At 41.5% G+C, this 21,565-nt stretch overlaps 1 protein-coding gene across 2 annotated transcripts in view; it reads left to right on the top strand.

Annotated features, from left to right (window-relative positions):
• plppr1 (phospholipid phosphatase related 1) overlaps positions 1-17,480 on the top strand; it is a 62,105-nt gene extending 44,625 nt beyond the window's left edge. The window contains exons 4-8 of one of the 2 annotated variants that reach the window (XM_074617919.1): positions 667-799; positions 6,165-6,415; positions 9,143-9,319; positions 15,329-15,460; positions 16,034-17,480. In XM_074617919.1, coding sequence (XP_074474020.1) covers positions 667-799; positions 6,165-6,415; positions 9,143-9,319; positions 15,329-15,460; positions 16,034-16,066 — 726 coding nt within the window. In that variant the 3' untranslated portion in view covers positions 16,067-17,480. Of the gene's footprint in view, positions 1-666; positions 800-6,164; positions 6,416-9,142; positions 9,320-15,328; positions 15,461-15,782; positions 15,924-16,033 lie in introns of those variants that run through there. The other variant, XM_074617920.1, reaches the window with a different exon arrangement.
• Positions 17,481-21,565: the final 4,085 nt, after the last annotated feature.

Genomic DNA, 21,565 nt, shown 5'->3' with positions numbered 1-21,565 from the left:
TGGAAAAAAGACGTTTTTGAAAATATTAATTCAGCCTTCTTCATGCTGACGATTTTTTATTTTTTTTATGTGACTGCTGTCAGTCCCTCTTTTCTTCTTTTTTTTTTTGAATTTCCCAACATCACAAAATCAGCCACTCTCGCCGCTCATAGCCACAAAAGAAAGATATAGATTGGAGGTGCATTCACAGGAACACGTTGAAGCATTCACGAGGGATGGAGGAAAACAGGAGTTTTGTTACCTGTCCTGGGGCTCAAAACAAACTCTTTTATCAACGCAAACAAGACACACACACACAAACCGAAGACCAAAACCACATGTGTGCACACATACGCACTTACTGTATGCACACACTCCCGCTCATAAACACACACATTATTTCTGGAGCAGCCTGCATCACCCAAGACAGCCGGCAATGAGTTTCATTTTGTGTGTCCAGCAGCAGTTTTTCCATTAGACCTGATATAATGTCCACACAATAATGGACTTGAAGAAAGGCTGCATTAAGACACAGTGGTTTATGTACACAGGCTAGACAGGGGCGAAATGTCCCCCTTGCCCTTTAATGGGATGCCTAACTTCATGTTTTCTTTTTCTTCCTTGTCTTTGTTTCGTTCTTTCTGAATCTCTTCCTGTTTCTGGCACTTTTTGTGTATTTGTGTGTAGATTTTCATCGGAGAGGTGTCCATGTACGTGATGAAATCGACGAGGGAAGCTCTCCTAGCCCAGGAGAAAACCATCGTGACAGGAGACTGTTGTTACCTCAACCCCCTTATCCGACGCATCATACGCTTCATAGGTAAGACAGTTTTCACGCCAAATAGTCCAAACTCCCCTAAGCTCCTTCATGTGGATGGTACCAAGCAGTAGCTGACAACTCAGAAACACACTACATCACGCTCACACACACACATTAAAAATACACCGATCAGCCATAACATGAGGACAGCATGGGCACCCTGATCGGTCAGCGGCTACGCAGCCCCATACGCAACAAACTGCGATGCCCTATGTGTTCTGACACCTTTCTATCTGAACCAGCATTAACTTTTTCAGCAATTTGAGCTACAGTAACTCTTCTATTGGATCGGACAACTAGGGCCAGCCTTCGCTCCCCACATGCATCAATGAGCCTTGGGTCTGACCCTGTCGCCGGTTCACCGGTTTTCCTTCCTTGGACCATTTTTAGTAGGTCCTGACCACTGCAGACCGGGAACATCCCACAAGAGCTGCACTTTTGGAGATGCTCTGACCCAGTCGTCTAGCCATCACAATTTGGCCCTTGTCAAAGTCGCTCACATCCTTACGCTGGCCCATTTTTTCTGCTTCCAACACATCAACTTCAAGGACAAAATGTTCACTTGCTGTCTGATATATCCCACCCACTGCCAGGTGGCATTGTAACAAGATAATCAATGTTATTCACTTCACCTGTCAGTGGTCTTAATGTTATGGCTGATCGGTGTATGTGTGCAGGTCCTTTCACATGTACACATGGGTGCAAAAACAGGACTTTTATTTTCAATTTGATTGTAGCACTTTTTTTTACATTTTACAATATGTATCTCATGGGATACACTCATCATACAGGGTAAAAAATAACAATATCTGAATGAAGTTGGTATATGCTGGTAAAATTGGTTTAAACAGGAGTCTGGAGGATCCTTTTGCTGATTTGGATAATTTCACCGAGTTCAGTACGAAGATTGCACCCGATTAAACTGTTATCAGCTCATTAAATGTGCGTCATCATGCTGTATCAGCCTCATAAATGTTGGTCAGTAGGGGCCTACTACAATTTAAAGTAAAAGTGAAACTTTAAAGCAACACGTTTCAACACATTGTAAAACTGAATGAAACCCTACGCTTTGAACACAAACAAAGCTACTTCTTTAGGTTTAGACAACAAAACCCCTTGGTTAAGTTTAGATAAAAATATTGTGTTTTGCCTTAAAATAACTGCGTTTGAAAAGTGAAAGTAAAACTTTTGATGACTTTAGATTAGACAAAGCCAACTACATGTTGATTTCATGTGGGATGTGAACCCCGGTTTCCTGGGTGAAAACCCTGAGCCCCAGCCTCCACCCCATATGGAGTTTCACGACGCTTATTCTACTGTCTATAACTACTGCGGTCGATACAGGTCGCTGTTGTCTTCTTTTATTCCTTCATTCGGCCATCGCCCATGTGAATCGATGATGAAACCTACTAGTGGGTGTAGCAAGTCCCTTTTGACCCACAACTATGAGGCTTGTAACCACTGATAATGCACATTTAATGACCTGATAATAGTCTAACCGGCTGAAGATTCACACTCACTGACTGTGCAGTTTAGTTTGTAGTCAAGTGATCATCATCATCATTCATGTTGCAGTCGCGCTGCAAGGTGCTGCTTTTGATCGTCTTCAGCTCGGTCCCGGATTCAGTCAGTCTTCTGCTATTTCATTTAGTACAAAACTATATAAGCCCAGTGTCATGAGGTTAATGGATCAGTAAACAATGCATCTGCAACAGTAGGATTGATTTCTGTGGCTTTCACGGTCTTTCAGTAAGCTTTAACCAGTAAGCTACAGTACATGCTGTATATCATGGCTAAGCTGACAGTTGAATGTGGGTGCTGTCAGTCACCTGCGAGGGGAGCTCCAATGCAGAGAGCTACCAACAGCTTTGAACAGTAACCCTGATGAATCAGAGCTTGAGGATTTTTTTGGTGTTTAAGATTAATTTGTTCATAATCTAAACACCTCTGGTATCATGTAAAAAAAGGACTAATTTATCCTACAGAGGACAAAAGAGAGTAGAACGGCCAAGCGACATGCCAACAGATAGGGTCATCAAGCAATCACCGACCTGCAAATAACTTGACGGGATCAACCATTTTTCATTGGTGTCAGAGGCAGGTCGATGCACAGTGAAGGATGAGAGTTTAGAAGATGAGGTTAACACAGTTGGCAGCAGCTTTCCTCTACTCTAACATGTAAAACTGAGGTTGTCCACAAATACTACAGCTTTTAGATCGTCAGATTTCGATCCTCCGTGTTCGTTACTTGAGAAAAAAAGTACAACACACATGCCTGTAGCACACACCTGACATACCATGCAAACACTAGATAGAGTATATATTGATGCTGGGAAGTAGGGCAGGTGTTGTAGCCTGAAGTGATGATGCGTGTTAAGATGACGAAGATGCCAGTGTGTGTGTTCAGTAGACAATGGACTTGGCTTAAATGATCCAAGGGCTGCAGTTGGCAACATATAGGCATTGTGTACGGTTGGCCAACGGTTGCAACCACCTCAGCCTTGATCAAGTGTGAACAAAATTACATTACATGTTATATGTTATAGGGGAAACAAATATACAAAATAAGCATACGTATCAAGGAAAGAATACTGGACTGCTCTGTATTCCTCTCGAGTTTACACTTTGATATCCATACATCCATCCATTATCTGTAACTGCTCATCCTTCAAGGGTCACGGGTGGCTGAAGCCAATCCCAGCTGACAACGGGCGTGAGGCGGGGTACGCCCTTGACAGTCAATCACAGGGCTGACAACAGGACACACGCATTACATTCACACTTGCTGGCAATTTAGAGTCCAATAAACCTAACCTGCATGTCTTTGGACTGTGGGAGGAAACCGGAGCACCCGGAGAAAACCCGCGCTGACGAGGGGAGAACACGTGTGGCTTAATTAGAACCGGTTATGTCATCTGCTCTGATTTAAACTTCTTCTCCTTAGGTCGGTAAACTTGCTGGTCGTGGCTTTTCAGTTTAAATACAGCAAACTGGCAAGTCTTCCGCAAAGAGAGCCAATTGGGATCGAGTCCAGCTGCGATGCATTCACTGCAGCTTCTCTAAAACTGCATTAGCCACTGGAACAAAATTGAATTTGAACATCTTTATCAAACATGTTGGATCATAGGGAACATATAAATTATTGGCTGTATTCGAAACCACTTCAAACAGTACAGCCTGCCTACTGCGTTTCTCAGTAGTATGTAGTATTAAACTGTTAAATCAATATATGTTGCAGTATGCTAGGCCAGGCTTTAGCCTTTAAACAAGCTCTTAAAGCACTGGACATCTTAAATTACTTTTTTGTTTATGATCAATAATGTTTACTTTATAGGATACTGCACAGTTTAGCTCCACCACTCCTTAAAGATTTTTTATTCTAACAGCTCACGGTGAAGTAAAACAAACAGGATCATCGAGGGGTGACTGTAAATATAAAACATTGCTCGACAACATTTACTCAAACTGCTTTTTCAGATACAGCAACAACACAGTGGAATGATCCCTATAAATATTAGAGTATATTAGTTCTAGTCAGTTTAAAACTAATGTTAAAAAACGGTCATGCTGTCTCAACAATTATCTCTCTGCCCTGTAGGAGGCAGCTCTCTCCCTCGCCTCTTCCATCACCACCGCCTGCTGCTTTGTATAGACGGTCTGTGAGCTTGACGGTCCGGCTGGCGATCGAGCGCTTGTGAAGCTTTTCAACTCCAAAAAAGGAAGATAACCACAGGTTCCCTTTACTTTTAGAATGGAGATTTGTGTTGTGATATTTAAACAAACGAACAAACATCCGTCAACATGGAAATAAAAGGCTCTTGACGACGAGACTGGTCTCTTGAGAGAGCTCATAGCGGGGTCGGTGAGAGAGACTGTTACAGCAGTTTGTGGAACTCTGAAAACGTTAAAGCAAATTTTTAATTTAGCATCAATTTCTGTAAAAACTGCCAATATTCAAAATCGACACAATTGATTTCTCGCTCCAAAAATGTTCAGAAGTGAATTTAGTGATGAAATAGCAACGAAAAATGTAAGAAAAAAACATGCTGTTTTTGGCGCACTGTTGTTTTGACCATAGCCTGTACCATTTCAGCGCTTTGCATTGTGGGATACAGTAAGTGAGGTAGACTGGTCTGATGCATACTGGAGATTTTTTCCAAATCAGTAATGACATCGGGTATTTTTGGCATACTGTATATTTCACTTTTGTTTGCATATTGTACATTTAGCTTTTGTTTGCATACTGCATATTACATGCTACATTTTGGCCAAATCAGTATTGCTAGTATAGTATGCGGTTTTGAATACAGCCTACGTCTTTCTTACAATCAGGCTGCTTTACAAAAATAATTATAGGGGAGGTTTATAAGCCCACACACCTGTTTCACTCCTCTAAAAGAGCTCCAACTACAACCTTTTGAATTTACATTTTTGTACAGCTACGTTTCCTCAAAGCTCCAGGAAAACTGACAGACTTTTTTTGCTATCTGTTCCAGTTAAATGAGGTCGTCTGCTGGACTTTTACTGGCGTAATCAGAACCGTATTGTTCACTTTTAAATAATATCCCTTCAATTTATAAAACACTCATCAGTGATTCATTAGGCGACTCGCATGATTTATATTTCCGTCTGCTCCCGAACAATCCCTCGTATTTGTAGAAACCACTGAGGCTTTTAGTTTCCCGCTCTTTTGCTCCCTTCTCGTCTCCTCTCCTGTCACCCTAATTCCCCCTCTCTATTTCCCTCAAAGATGCCCTTCACACAATCGTGTCCCTGTACCCCTCACTGGCAACCAAACCCTAGCACCCCACCACCCCCTCAGCCCTCCGCAGCCCCCCTGGATGAGAATACAAAGCAGAGTAATTTCATGGCTAAGCAGGCCAGATAATCAGCAGTCATATTTCACAGCAAAAGGAATGCAGACGCAGACATTGGTCAGGGTTGGTGGGCTGAAAGTGTCAGTGCAATCATTCATATTAGACGCTGCTTTTTTTCCTGTTTATGTTTCATTCCCTGCCTGTTGTCCACTCTTCTTTCCTTTCCATATTAACTACCGACATCTATGTAACATGGGACATTACAAAATCAATTGAATTTGCATTCAAAGTTTCACAGTCCATTTTTTTTTTCAGGGAATAATGTTAACATTCTGGGGTTTAGCTCTGCTTATAATGACAGTTGGGAGCTTATGTGCCAGCGCTGGGAGCCAGATAGCCACAGACCAATTTAACCCCGGATACAAGGTGATTGCACCACGATGTAAGGCGGAAATGAGTGTGAAGCTTTTAAGGTGTTTCTTTGCCGTGGGGGGTTTTATATGTGCTATAATTCTCATTGTGTGTATCCGTGTGTCTGCGTGCCGCAGGTGTGTTCGCATTCGGCCTGTTCGCCACAGACATCTTTGTCAACGCGGGCCAGGTGGTGACGGGAGGTCTGTCGCCCTACTTCCTATCCGTCTGCAAGCCCAACTACACCGGCACCGAGTGCCGTTTCAATCACCAGTTCATCATCAACGGCAACATCTGCACCGGGAGCCCCGTCGTCGTGGAAAACGCTCGCCGGTCGTTCCCGTCCAAGGACGCTTCGCTGAGTGTTTACTCCGCTGTTTACCTGACGGTGAGAAGAATGTGCATGACTACTAGCCACTATAATGCAGTTTTGTATGCAGTATTTTGTACCATATGGCATGGTATCACATGCTCTATTTTTTTTCAACAAATATTCTTTCTCTTTAAACTCTTCTCACAAGGGCTGATTAAAATATTTAATTGTGATTAATCGCATGATTTTCCACAGTTAATCGTGATTAATCGCAAATTAATTGCAGATTTGTATTTGTTCAAAATGTACCTTAATTAAAGGGAGACTTGTCAAGTATTTAACACATGAGAGTTGGCAAATATTCTTGCCTTATGCAAATGTATGAATATAATATTCTTGGAAATCAATTAACAACACGAAACAATGACAAATTGTTACGACTGGAAAAAAGGCAGGACTCAAATGCATGACTCAAAAGCAAGGCAGGTGCAATGAAACAGTCTTTACTTGTCAAAACAGGTTCGGTACACAGACCAGAGCCGACAAGGGTAAGGCAAAAAACGTGGTCAGTAAAAAACAGGCAGTTCAGGAGTTGAGAAAATCAAGATAACTAACACGAGGAAATTGCTTGGAACGCTTAACTCGAGAGACAAAGACGAACTGGCACAGAGACAGGGCAACACACTGACTAAATACACTGACGAGGTGAGTCTAACTGGACGCAGGTGAAACCAATAGGGGCGGGGTAAGTAATCACACAGGCGGGAAACACGCAAGGGTAGGAAGTGAAGTTTCACAAACTAGAGGAGAGGTAATTAACACAAACAGAACATGGAATTAATAACCGAATATAGTAAAACACATAACCTAAGGAGCAGGACGAGACATGCCACAAATATTGTCAAACTCAAGCCCAACAGGCAACAACAGCTGTCATTATGTCAGTGTGCTGACTTGACTATGACTATGATTATCATAAAGTGGGCATGTACGTAAAGGGGAGACTCGTTGTTACCCATAGAACCCATTTTCATTCACATATCTTGAGGTCAGAGGTCAAGGGACTCCTTTGAAAATGGCAATGACAGTTTTTAACATCCTTCCCGACAAGCTAGTATGACATGGTTGGTAGCGATGGATTCCTTAGGTTGTTTAGTTTAATATGATGCCTGTATCTTAACTAGCTTTAAAAAAGGATACCCGCTACAATCTAAAAATCGCAAGTTGCGTTAATGCATTAAAGAAATTAGTGGCAATAAAACAAATTTGCGTTAACAGGTTATTATCGCGTTAACTTTGAGAGCCCTACTTCTGCCTTATTCCTTCCCCTTTTAGACTTTAGAAGAACTCAAATGTTTTCTTACATTTGCTTGTATATTGCTTTGGCACATATAGATAGAAGACATAGAAGACCATGCATGTGTGACTGTCATTAGGTTTTAGGTGAGAAAAGTTGCTTTTTTTGAAGAATAATGTGGTCTGTAACCTCGAGGCACTCATCAGTTAAACTGTGGAGAATTAACAGCTATTAAATCTGCTGAATTAAAAGATACAACTTTAATTGTGCAGTTTGTAGTCTAAATTGTTGAGTTGTTGCAAATCTAAGTAGCCTATATGTAATTGGTAAATAAAGTTAAGGCTATTAAGGCTATAACAGTGTGCATGCATATTATCAATGTATACTGCAATATATAAACAAATGTTTTCTTGAGCACAAGTAATATTTTTTGGCTTTCCGTTTGCATTTGTTGCTCTGTTCAGTGTGGACAAAATAAATAAATAAAATAAATAAAATAAATAAAATAAATAAAATAAATAAAATAAATAAAATAAAATAAATAAAATAAATAAAATAAATAAAATAAATAAAATAAATAAATAAATACAATCCACCAAATTTTCAACACAACATGAGCACAGTTAATTAAAAATCAATGTCAAGTGCACTTGTGGCTCTAGAGTTACTCATTTGGGACTGAATGTAATTATTTTACATCTTGGTGGAAACACATTTTGGAGTCGTAAAAAAAAAAACACCGAAACAATCAGAGATGAATAGATGTTTTTAGCCTGGATTGATTAAAGTTCTACACTAGATTTGTAATTTAAAAAAGGCTCTGAATAAGAAGGAATATTTGCTGTAAAAAATATGCTACATAGCACATCCATCTTTGATGGAGGAATTGGCGAGAAGGGACTTCATATTTCTTGAAAGTGTGCGGAGGAATGTTTCACACAAGCGTAGGGGGTGGGTTCAGGCATTTTTAGAAAATTGGCTGGAGCAAGACGTGAAGAATGGCTTTTTTGCAGGGCTGCTGTTAGACATCGGAGTGACGGAGGGGCTCAGCTGCTGAAAAGTGAAGGAGAGAGCAGAGGTGCAGATTTTATCAGCGGGAGCAAGAGGAATACAAGGACAGGTTGTTGATGAAAAAGAGGATTCGATACGCACAGCTCCACAGTCTGGCATGGGAGGGGGGTAAAAGTTCAAGAAGTGAGAACATATGTAGTGGTTCCCCTATTAGGTTAATCTTTTATTCTCTGTGAAAAAAAAAAATCTGTTTTGGAGAGGTGTTTCGCTCATATGATGTAAGTTTTTGACATCTTTCTTGAAGCGTTTTGCTGTGCAGTGGAGGCTTCGTGCTCTCATGAAATGGTAAAATATTTGACTCCATTTCTGTGGGAACAACTGCAGTTGCTCTGCTTGAGATTGCCTCTGTTCTTGTGTGCCTAAAGCGAGGTAAAGACACAGTAAAGAGCATAATATTTTGTCTGATTTAATCTGCCTTCTGTCCTCCTTTCCAGATGTACATCACCAGCACCATCAAGACCAAGTCCAGCCGCCTGGCCAAGCCTGTGCTCTGTCTGGGCACGCTCTGTTCGGCCTTCCTCACCGGCCTCAACCGAGTCTCGGAGTACCGGAACCACTGTTCGGACGTAGTGGCCGGATTTATACTGGGATCAGCCGTTGCTCTGTTTCTGGTGAGGACGACGGAAGAGTGAAATGTTTGGGGAAGCGTGGGAGTAGTGGGGATTAGAGGAGAAGAGAAGATGATTATTATGAGGTGGATTCTGGTCATGACTTGTTTTCAAATTATAATAATAATTTCTAGCTTCATTTTGGAACTGACCCAAACCAGTAATTAAATGATTATTCAGGCTGCAGCCCTTACCAAAGCCTGCAACATGGTTTTGGTGCCATTTTCAACGTCTTAAATGCAAATTTATATCTTAAAATTCTTATACACAGAATGTTTTTTTTTTTAGTATTCATTTATATTGATCTTTAGTGACATTAATATGTGTTTGTAGAGGCCACATAGAGAGTTTCTAAAGACTCATTTGGTAAAGAAGCTTAAAAAGAGCAGTTCGTGAAGAGGTGATAGAGGGAGGGGATGAAGCATGGTTTATACTGAGCTTGAAGGAGGTTCAGATGCAGGTGAAGAGAGAGGGAAAAGGGAAAGGATGCATTGGTTGATTGGGGGAAAGGGGAGAAGAGAAGAAAGGAGAGAAAATACCGAGGCGGCACCTGGATTTCTGCTGAGATACTACAGCAGTCGCTCTGGTTTTGAAAGAGCTCAGTGAGGAAGGGCAGTGAAAGGCAGACGGACCAAAAGGGAGCAGAAAGTTGAAGGGAGTTTGAAATAGTGAGCAATAGTGGCTTCCGCTGAAAATTAAAATTACTCTGTCAGCATGGGATTTTATGCTGAGTGTTTAAATGTAGGGTAGTGATTACAGCTGAAACCCTCAAGTTGTTTTGGGGGTTGAGGCGGAAAACTGGTTGAGGTGAAAGGAAGGTGAAGGGAAACCCCCCCACAAATCCCCAAAAAAAGATGAATTTAACAGTCTCAGAGGCTTAACTACATGTTAATTGCAGCCGGGCCCCGAGCCGCCAAAGCAGGAAGGATTGTGAAAGAGAGGGGAGGGAGGAGGATACATGGAGGGAAGACTGAGGATTTATACACAGAAAAATCCTCACATGTGATGCTGATGGCAATGTCATTTGTTTTGCAGTTTCTTTTTTTGTCATACACCTAAATATTGGACAAATAAAATGCTGATCTGATGATAAAAGTTAAGGGATCACCAATGTTATTATCGTTCAGTGTGAGGGGGACATGAATTGCATGCAGCCTCAGCCTCATAGGAAAACTCACCAAAAGTCATTAGGATACATTGTCTGGGAACCATGAATGTCTGTACACATTTGTTGTTGTACACTCTGTTTGTTACACACATGGACACGCAGCACTTTCCTCCTCAGTTAAATAGGTTATTGTTGCATTTGCACATATTGCAGTCAAATAGAGTTGTTGATGGGACAGAGGATTGGGAGATGGCGGAGGCAGAGAGTCCACCAGCCAAGCAACACAAACCTGTCCCTTCCTTCTCTTCACAATAGGCCATGACAACATTAATTCCCCCTTCAATGGAGAGCGACAGTAAACAGAGTGCCCTCCTAATCAGTAAACAGATTTTTCAGGTCTATTCATTCTGCAATACTGGCATAACTACCCGGTATTTATGCTCAGTTGCAGAGAAAGATTAGGCTACATAATATTATTAGTATTATACTATTTGTAGAATTTGATTCCAGTGGTGGCTGCGTAGGATTGTTTCAGATTTGTGTGAGTCAAACATTTCCAATAACTCCAGAGCATTTTAAAATGTAATCATTTCCAAAACACATGTTTTATCTAATGAAACATTCTGCTTCAATCCATATTTGTTGGCATTTAGCCTTTCAAAAACAACATTTTCACTGCAGAAAAACCTCACCTCTATTTAAAATAGCAATGCATCAGGTGCAGGCACACCTGGCCTTTAAAGGGAATGTGAGCTGACACTGATTGGTCTAATTCTCGTTATGCCCAAAACACGCCTATGATTAATTAAATACAACCCTTTCGCCTCTTGTGTCTTACTTTATGGTCAGATCATGCACCCTTTAACCAGCAGAAGTGGAGTTGGACACGCCCTAAATGCGCTTTCGCCAGACGGTACAGATTGTTTAAATAGGGCCCTTCATCCTCTGGAGAACATGTATGTGTGTACCAAATTTCAATCCACCCAATAGGCTACTTGTTGAGATATTGCAGTGTGGAACAAAATGGTGGGCCAAGTGACTGAGAGACCATCATTACCACCTATTGCCTAAAAATGTAAATTATATGAGCATATTCTACAATTCTACGCACAGGGTGAATAGAAGCAGATTATTTTTTTTTGTCATCATCATCATTAACAATATCAACAACGTCATCAAGGTCATCATCATCATGAATATCCTAATCAACATCAACAACATCCTCAATATCCTCATCATCAATATCATACAACATATTTTTGTTTTGCCATGTGACATAGAGTAGAGTTGTACCTTTTTTCCATCTATAGTAGATGCTGAAGACAATGATTTGCATAGATACGGAAAAACCTGCCTGAACATGTCTGTATCTTACTTATTGCACGCCTGAGTTTTACATGTCTGTGCAGATATAGTCCTATAATAGTGCAAAATGAATGGTTAAAACCCTGTTGGATGTTAAGAACGTATAGGGCAATTAACAGTGACAGCAGTGGGATTTACAGACAACTCTACAGAATGGTGATGAGGGGTACAAATGGGTTTTCCAAGAGTGAGCATTAGGAGTTCAGATGTTGGTGGATTTGATCTGAATAGATGGTTAGAGAGTGGGTGATCTAGTGGCAATCATGTCTTTTCTTGTCTTAGCTTGTCCTTGGACCATGATGAGGAGGAGGAGCCACAGCACCCCGCTCTTTAATGAAGGATATTAGCTTTCAATGATTGATCTATAAAAATTGACAGACATTGAAGTCAGTGATCTCCGGGGAAAGACGGACGCAAGGAAGTCAATCGTCACTTCAGCAGTTTCTAACCCGCTCATTTCCACCTTAGTATCGGCAAACTGGGGAGGGTTGCCTCTCCCATACACACTGACCTAATGGTCCTGATGAAGCCTATCAAGGTCTTGTCATCTGAAACCCGAGGCGATATGATGGACTGCTAAGGGAAGGGAAATGAATTGGTACAAAGAGAGTAGAAAGAGGGTATAGCTCAAATCCCTGTGCGATCAGTGCTGACAGCGAGGAGATCCGAATGGACTCATCAAACAGCTACTGCCTTTGGTGTTACAAGAGGTTTGTCCTCTGCCAGCAGATTGAGGGATCAGTGTTAAGCACTTGGTGGTTGAGCTCCAGGATGATGTTGGAGACAGAGGTGTCCACTTGATCCAAGACAAAGTAGAGGCACATTCTGACTGGCTGACGGGTCTGATAGAAGCAAAGGCCTTTGACATTTAGAATGGCTTACAAACTAAACCTCAAATTCAAGGTTTTTAAGGTATGTAGAGTTGCCACATATAGCAGGAATGTCTGACACCTATTTTATGTTACAACATAGGATAAGAGTCCATGCAGACCTGAAAACTAAAAAACTTAATTCATGGGTCAGTTCATTCTGGACCCAGTTTTCTTGGTACAAAATTAGATCCTGCGGCAAGAGGCAGTTTGTTTGCACAAAAAGGTGTATGAATGCCACGGTAATGTGCAAGGCATTAGGTGTGTAATGTGAACGCCTTTCTTGTGTTTGGCATGCCATTTGTAGGCCATGTATTCTGTACTGACTGCAATGAAAATGCTCTGTGTAAATATGCCATGATCAGAGCTAGTGACGTAGAATAAAAAGTGAGAAAGACCACTTAGGAGTATGGGTCCAACAAACTCGCGACTTTCAACCAGGATACCGGTGTTTGAGACCGGTGTTTTGTTTTGTAAGTTACATTTTTTAGTGACATTTGTGAATTTTTTTTCCATATTTATGTTATGGTCTTTCTTTACATATCTTACTTAGTTTACATACTTATTTTAGGCCCAACCATGACGCCCAACTAAGTGGTTTTATTGCCTAAACTTAAGTGAGAGTAATTGATACACGAAAAGCCTAAACTGCGTCCTTATGATACGTGGAATGTCCATGTAATATCGTGCTATTCGCCTTCCCGTGAGACCAGGTTGCAAGAGTATAATGCAACATATTTTCAAAAGCTCAGATCTGATTTTTCTGTTCTGTGACAACTTGGCCGAGCCTGTCTTAGCATGGATGACAAGTTGCAAAAAATGGAAAGAAAGCAGTCTTCCTCGGTCTCCTGCGCTTCGGTTGAACAAACAGGAAAAATGAAAGAAAGTGTACACCAATGTATTTGTAACAAGCAGGATGGTTGTAGCTTAAAAGAAACAGTAGGTTTCATCTAAGGGGTAGATAAGAACAGTCATGTCAAAACAACAGGTAATGAGTGTCAGTCTAGAGTCGAGTACAAAGGAGTGCACTTTTGACTTGCCCATGACTCATCCGAAATCAACTTTAGATTCTCTCTGACAAACATTTCTTTTAAAGAATTCACATGTTTTTTATGAAACTGATGCTTGAGTTGTCGTCCTTAGATTCTTGCCCAGCAGCTGTGATTCATTTGCTTGGTCTGGGAGCACTAGAGAAGCACTGTCCATGAACTGCCACAAACAAGAAAACCTTGAGCATCCTCCAGCAGAGAGAATCGCCCCGCTTCAGCTTCATTTTCTCCTTTGCCACTGCCTGAGGGCATGGTTGGCCTGGGGGCAGATTCACCCTCGGGCTGCCTTCTTTGATTAACCAGTCCATGGAGGAGAACAGAAATATGGCAACCTTGGTGGTATCGCCACTGTTAAAAGAAGCCTGACGAAAAAAAGGACTTTACAAGTAACTGTAGATGATAATCATTTTAACAGACATATAAATGAAGAAACAAGGCGTCACTTCAGTGTGCCTGCTGGGCGTAGTGCCATGCCACAAAGATGAACACCCCGGAGCATCTCCTTTGACTGCATTAAACGATGGCTGCATTTTGTAGACTCGTACAATGTTTCATTAAGCTTTAAAACCCATATAAACTTTATATTCTGAAGCTAAAAATATGGTCACATCTCTCCAAAAACTCAGGGGTGCTCTTAATTCCTTTTAATTGGAGCCTAATGTCACGGTGACACGAGGGTTGGCAGGCGATCTGATTTAAGATACAAGTAATGTCATTTTAATATGGACATTAAGTGACGTTCTCGTTTAACAATGGTATGAAATTTGTCTTGAGGGACCAGATTAGAGACCGGTAAAATGCTTGGGCAGCCTGCATTGCAGTGTGACTATTAACATTATTTGGTGCATGGAGTCTTTATCGAAGCATGAGTTTCAGCCATGCTAGCGGGCGGCATTGCTCTATAGGGATGGCAATGTCCGTCTGTCGGCCACTTGTGTCTAACTTGATATATCTCAACAACTGTTCAATGGATTGGCAATCATTTTTGTACAGACTTTAATGGTCACCAGATGACGAAGCCTAAGGATCAGGAAATTCCGCCAAAAAAGGACTTTATTTAGATGTACTTAACCTTTAATCGTCAAGTGGTGTATTTTAGATACACTGGATGTAGCAGGGTATACGGAGAAATGTTCTTCCTCCTACCCTCCTACTTATAAGAGCACTGATTATGTGCAGATTGCGCTCACCTGTTCCTCGTTGCCTCTGAACGGCGCTGTGGCTCCTCTCTGAGCTCATTAGGATGATGGCATACATAAAACACTTTCTGACACTCAACATACCTCACACCACAGGAATATCTGGCAAGATAATCTTTAGAAAAATAAAAAAAAACAGCTTTGCTGACCATTGTCCGAAGGGAGGAATCGGATCCCAAACTCGGCTAGATGTTGTGTGTGCACCAGTATGAAAACGTTGTCATGGATTAATTAACTCAATCTCAAATAACATAATGTAAAAAACCTAATTTGGACCCAGCCTGGTTGTGGGTAAAAGTCATAATACCAGTCAAAATGTCTCATGAAGCTAACTTTCCCCGTTCTAAAAATGAATCATTGATGTTCCAGTTCCATGTTAACCTACCTTGCTATTAATGTCGAACTGTCCTCATGCCTTACAGGGTATATGTGTTGTGAACAACTTCAAAGGCGTCCACAGTGCAGCAGCTAAACAGAAAACCGAAGACTACCGCGGTCTGCCTCTGATGACTTTCCCCCGTGTAGAGAGCCCTCTGGAGACCCTCAGCGCACAGGTACCTGAAAACACTTAACCTGGATTCCCAAAAAACGTAATCTCTATAATGCACATTATCTTTCCCAATTAATTGGCAGAGCTCCCTCGAGACCGTAAGCTTAAAACAAAAATGCCCCTTCAGAATTCAGTCTATACTGTAATTTGCTGTTCCTGTAATTTGTTGTAATTTACTTGCATGTCCTGCTTCAATTAGTAATTTCTTACATTTCCCAGAATTCTCATAGAATGAGGGTCAATCACATTATTTGCTTGACAATGTGTTCTTTCTTTCTTTTTCTTCCTTTCTTTGCCTTTCTTGCTTTCTTTCTTTCTACATAAAGCAATGACACATGTTCAGAAATAACATACAGGCATGACATTTTGCACTACACCCCTTGTCCTCCTTCCCAAATGCACAGAAACACATAGAGAACCCCAGACACAGAGCACTCCTGATACTGTTTGACAATGATTTCCTCTACCTCTTCATTTCCACACCTTTTCCCTCTCCTGTCTACTTTCTTTCTTCTCCCCGTCAATCCTTATTCCCTCTTCATCCATCCCTCCCTCCTTCTCCCACGTCCCTTTTTAGAACCACTCAGCATCGATGACGGAGGTCACATGACTAAGGGGGCAGCACCGGGTCACGTTTGCGTCTCCACAGCACTTCCAGACACAATGACGAGGACGCATGCCACGTGGCTCCGAATGCTTAACAAAAAAACACTGCTGATATATCTGTTTAATTCACCCCGAGGGACAAAATGCACCGTGTTTCTAATGGTTCTCATCTAGTTGGGCTATGCTCAATTTAACCTGCCAAGGCACAGCTATAGCAACAGTGGCAACAATATCACAAGGCAAACTTAAGCACAGATTGTTTTTCCAGATATTTGAAGCCATTCGAAACATTCGGGACATTTTTTCCCTCCAAGGTGCGCTGTTTGTAGTTAGAGGACGGTGTTTTGTACATTTTTGTATGAGCGAGTGCTGTAGCCTATCCTGACGGTGTTAAACCCGCGCACTTCCTGTCGGCTGACTCACTCTGTTTTACATCACATCCTGTCAGTTGACTTGCCTTGTCGATCACCACATCTATTCCCCCTCAGTCTGAAAAATCTGCCATGGAAAAAAAATATCGATGTTGTTGTTCTGTGATGTTTGTCATTTGTACAGGAAAAAAAAAGACAGAATCCTTCTTTTTATTATCTCTCTCTGTACATTAACTGACCGTGTCAGGTCATATTTTGTAAAGATTTTTGTCAATCTGTATGACTATTATGATCCATTTGGACCTGTTTGCCTGCTGTGTAAACCTGGATATGTTTTGGTATCAGTTTAGGTGTTTTGGGGAACGAACCCTCCCCTCCCCTTTGGAGGAAACGACAAGGAAGAGTCAGTGACATCCTCCGAGTCAGAAAATGGGGTTTTGGCACTTGCGGTGCCGTGTTATCAGCCACAATGAAAGTGAAATAGGTTGAAATTCTCACTATGAGTGTGTTTCACCCCGATTTGCTGATTCACTGTGATGTTAATAGGATTTTTTTCTACAGAGAGGTCCAGTGGGGCTAGCCTGCGCCAGATCTACCTGAAGATTTCACTGGTATGGCTGTACAATTAAATTTAAACTGAAATCCCAGTAGAAGACATCCTTATAAAGTACATGGAGAAAAAAGAGACAGAAATGCTCTTTGGAGTGAAACTGAGTGACTTACTTAAGGCCTGGCTAGCCCTTTTTTAATGGAAACCAGGCTAATGACTCCTGCTTCACTTTTCCTCCTTGAGGCACCCCCCCCCCCCCTTCCCCAACCCACCAGTGGATTGTGATGCAATGTTGTGACTCCATTTCCCATTGGAAGATAATGCCCAGCATGAAGAGAGAAGTCAAGATGTTTTATAGATATTCATGATTTCAATTATACTCATTACCATTGTGATTATGAACGTTTTTTTACTTTCAAAACAAAAAAAAGTGTTTCATTTGAAATGCTACATATATATATTTTTTTCTTCGTTTGTCCACAAAATTAAATAGTCAGTAGCAACAATGTGTTGTCCTGTCTTTTTTCATTATGTGCCAGAATGCTGATATGAAAGCGGTGACTTTCTTTTTCTTATCATAAAAAAAAATGTCCCAAAGACATTTGTTTCAATTTCAAACTGAAATACAAAATACAGTAAATGAGGCAGAGAGCAGTCAGTCTTACTCACTGTGTGTTTCAATACCCATAATACCACACTATTTAGTAGGCCTGGAAAAAGATTTAGTATGTCCCAATACATAGTATGTCAAATGCAGTATGCCAAAAATACCAGAAAGTCCTACTCCATCTGGTCGCAAGCCAGCATGCTTTTCTGGCTATTCTGACCCACAATCCTATGCGCAGAAGATACTGTATATGAGCAAGAGGGTCAAAATTCAAGGCCCAATGTTAAGACGAAGTAGTATATCCCAATTGTACGCATACTGCATGCAACAGTATGTACTTTGTAAGGGCAGCTGCAGCATGTACTAAAAGTAAAAAGAAAAAGTATGCGATTTGCCTATTTTTTTGCAAGTTGCCTTGCCAGAAGAAGTGGGAAACATGTCTGCCCTTGTGTTTGTTTTTAGATGTTTGTATGGCCTGGAGTTGTCCCTCGCAGACAGCGCTACTGTAATTCTTCTGCTGAATACAAATCCCGAACCTAAACCATGGCTCATCTACAGCCTAAAGGTATGCTCACATTAACATATCATCAATTTCGCTTGAACAAAATTGACCCTCACTCAGCCCTGTAAAAAGGTTGTGATGCCGTGGTTCCAATGTGGGTTAGAAATAAATATTGATGGCAAAGTATAAAAAGTATGTGAGAAGTTTGTAGTCCGAGTAGTATTGACCAATCATGTTTGAACAGGCTTTGGTTGAATGCAGGTAAACAGTCTGTGAGGAGGGCAAGAGAGGCGGAACGCATTGGCCGCCATGCAATCTCAGAACCCACAGGCGTATTGTCTGACGATGGTTTTGCATTTTATTGGTTTGAAATTAGCTTATAAACTGGCTACTTGTGAAACGATACGATCGTACATGTCGTCTCTCAACTCCAACTCCAACTCTTGCATCTCAAGTTGCTAATTGGACTGGGAACAACGAGCCCCGCACGGAAAAGGAAGTCTTCGCCCAGATATCTGCTGGCTACACTTGAACCCCAGAAATACAACCCCTTGCCCCAGGAGGCTTACCGGTCGTCAGACTGATGAGTTTCAAGCTTGTATTGTACTAAACAGGGGGATGGCACACGCTATAAAAATGACTTCTTCATTTACAAACACTGTGTATCAGTGTTCCATTGGCAGATGTGCACAATCCGCCAAATGGAGTGCATTGCACGGTCAAAGTTGCACAAAGGTGCGGTCTGGTTTCAATTGAAGTGAATGGGGAACAGGGATATATCAACAGGATGGAAGTGTAATGTGACCTTACCTCTAAACATTTGATTGGTACAGTAGAGGGTGCAGTGGGCCCAGGAGGCTCAGTTCAGGGGGGAAAAAAACAAAACGTTGTTGCTTTAAATGTTCTTTAAATATGTACCCAAGCATGATGCGATGAGTTTATGATAATGGAAAGTTTCCGGGAGGACTAGAACACCTTCAGGGTTGTTCTTGAATAAAAAAAACACGACTGACATTTATTTTGTGCAATTTGAAAGCAGATGCCTGATGCCTTATATTATCGCCTCTGAGAACAGTGTGATTAGGTTTGAGCAAACCATATGTTTGGACGATGAAGATGAATATGACCCTCATTTTTTGTCCCATGATCCAAGTTTCACATCCTGTGAGGCAGGTCTTTCCTTTTCACACCACACCCCTGTCCAACCACACATGCTACCCAGATTAAGTGATTGGAATGAGCATAGTTTATGCTAAAACCAGCATCTTATTTAGATTTTTTTCTGTCGATTCATCCTGTCACGACCGCAACGCGACGTCGGTGATGTTTATGTCACCGCTAAGCAAGGCATACACACACAGAGACACAAAGGAAGCTGACGGCTCAGCCAGTACACTCGCTCTTTTGCTCTGTCAGGTATTCATTTCAGCTGTGACAGCCTGCGCTTAGCCTGCAGACACACTGGCTAAATAGATAGGGACTGTTTGTGTGTGTGTGTGTGTGTGTGTGTGTGTGTGTGTGTCTGGCAGTGTCTGACCATGCCGTGTATTTTTTAAAATGTCATCCTTGGCTATTCTGAGTACGCCTTCCTGCCCAAATTGCTGTCCCCTGGCAATATGAGTGAAGAATAGTGCAACAACCAGATATCTTTTCAAGGTGGGAAGCAAAGCACCGAGTGGGTTGGTTATGTATATAGCTGCAGGTTTGTTTTTTTTAAACATAATGGATCTAATAGATGGGAGGAAATGAGTAACTGCAGGTGAATCGAAATGGCCAACTTGAAAAAAAAATATATTCCTGCAAATACATCCTCAATGCATAGTTCGATTGGTGTGCCCTGGATGTCAGCCATTGTTCTGTTCCTCTGGTTTCATTGACTCATCAAGAGTTAGAAACTTGGAACAGTGAAATCACATCCCTTAAGTCCTTGAAGAAAATGTTTTAATAGTCTATTGAAACAGTTTCTATGGAGGCCAACACTTTCTCATCCCAATCGTCACATACCACCGCTTTTTGTCACGCCCCTTGGCGTCACTTTAGGTTTAGGCAACAAAACCACTATAGTTAGGTTAAGGAAAAAGCTACATGGTTGTGCTTAAAATGACTACATTTGTAAAGTGGAAATTAAACTAAACGTTAACACCGGACACAAACAAATGGCTGATTGTGACGTGAATGTCAAACTTAACACACGGAACACAAACAGCAGTGTTTTGGATGCAGGGCCGGCTTAAGGCATAGGGCATATAGGCGCTTGCCTAGGGTGCCACCTTCCGGGATTTTTCAATTCAATTAAATTTCAACTCATTTAACAAATCTGAACTTCACCTAGGGCACCAAAACAGCTTGAGTCAGCCCTCCCTGGATGAAAGTGTTGCACCCTTAAAGACACATGACTCCGTCTTCCTTTTGGCAACTTTTATTCTTCCCAGTTCTGTTGAAGTTATCTTTTACACGAAGCAATCAGAACCGCTCGCACACATATGTAAAACATCAAGCACGTTCCCTAATCGCTCCTGCGCTGACTGATGACATCATCACAGCCTGAACTTTGACCTTTTCAATAATAACATTGCGCTGACTGATGACATCACATCACTCTGAACTTTGACCTCGTGATACTAACATAAATCAGATAATAGTGTAGTGTAGTGTATATTTCTTCTTAGATAACTTAAATCTATTCTAGGTCAATAAAATGTAAATTATAAAATATTTCTAGGTTGCAACAAAAGCTTTGTGTTTGTTGGGCCCATCCAGCACCCATCCTGTGTGTCTCTCTCGCTCTTAAAATTACGTCACCACAGCACTTTCTCTGAGTGTTTACAGTGTAGTTACTGGAAAGCCCGATGTGTCTCATACTGTCGCTAAGGGGTGCCTTGTGTGGCGGTATCATGCCGACGGCTGTGACAAAGCCTCGGTATTTGACTCCTGGGAATGAGAAAGGGCTGTGGAGGCATAATGCGATTTGTAAACAGGCGGGGGGAGCAGTTCATTCCATTCACCTGCGACTACGACCATGGATTTATCAATACACAGCAGAGTGAGGCTACTGATATTTCAGAGTCATGGTCAGGGCCATAGGTTTTAACTCAGTCAGATAAAGGATCAATGAGTCATGTACATATTCAACTAAACAACCCCTCCGCCCTTGCACTCTCTCTGCTACTAGGGGATGGAGAGAGGTGGGTGGCAGGTTAACAAGGGGCATGCATTTTGGTCATTTTGATAACAAGTGGGATGGCATCTCCCCTCATATCACCTACTGGGCATAATAATTAAAAACTGAACTCAGACGCAACTATGCACAAGGCTGAAAGACTATCTGTACTACATTGTGCTTTCTAATATGCACTGGAAATACTATATTGATGTGTAAGGTAGTTAGAAAAAAAATGTTTCAATTAAGTGCAAAGAAGAGAGGTAAGTTTTTAATAACAGAACACATCCAAACGCAAACAGAAGATGCAAGA

This window comes from Sebastes fasciatus, chromosome 19 (assembly GCF_043250625.1).
Source record: "Sebastes fasciatus isolate fSebFas1 chromosome 19, fSebFas1.pri, whole genome shotgun sequence".
Taxonomy (NCBI): Eukaryota; Metazoa; Chordata; class Actinopteri; order Perciformes; family Sebastidae; genus Sebastes; species Sebastes fasciatus.
The sequence above is the reverse complement of the archived record's forward strand: the minus strand, read 5'-3'. Positions and strand labels throughout refer to the sequence as shown.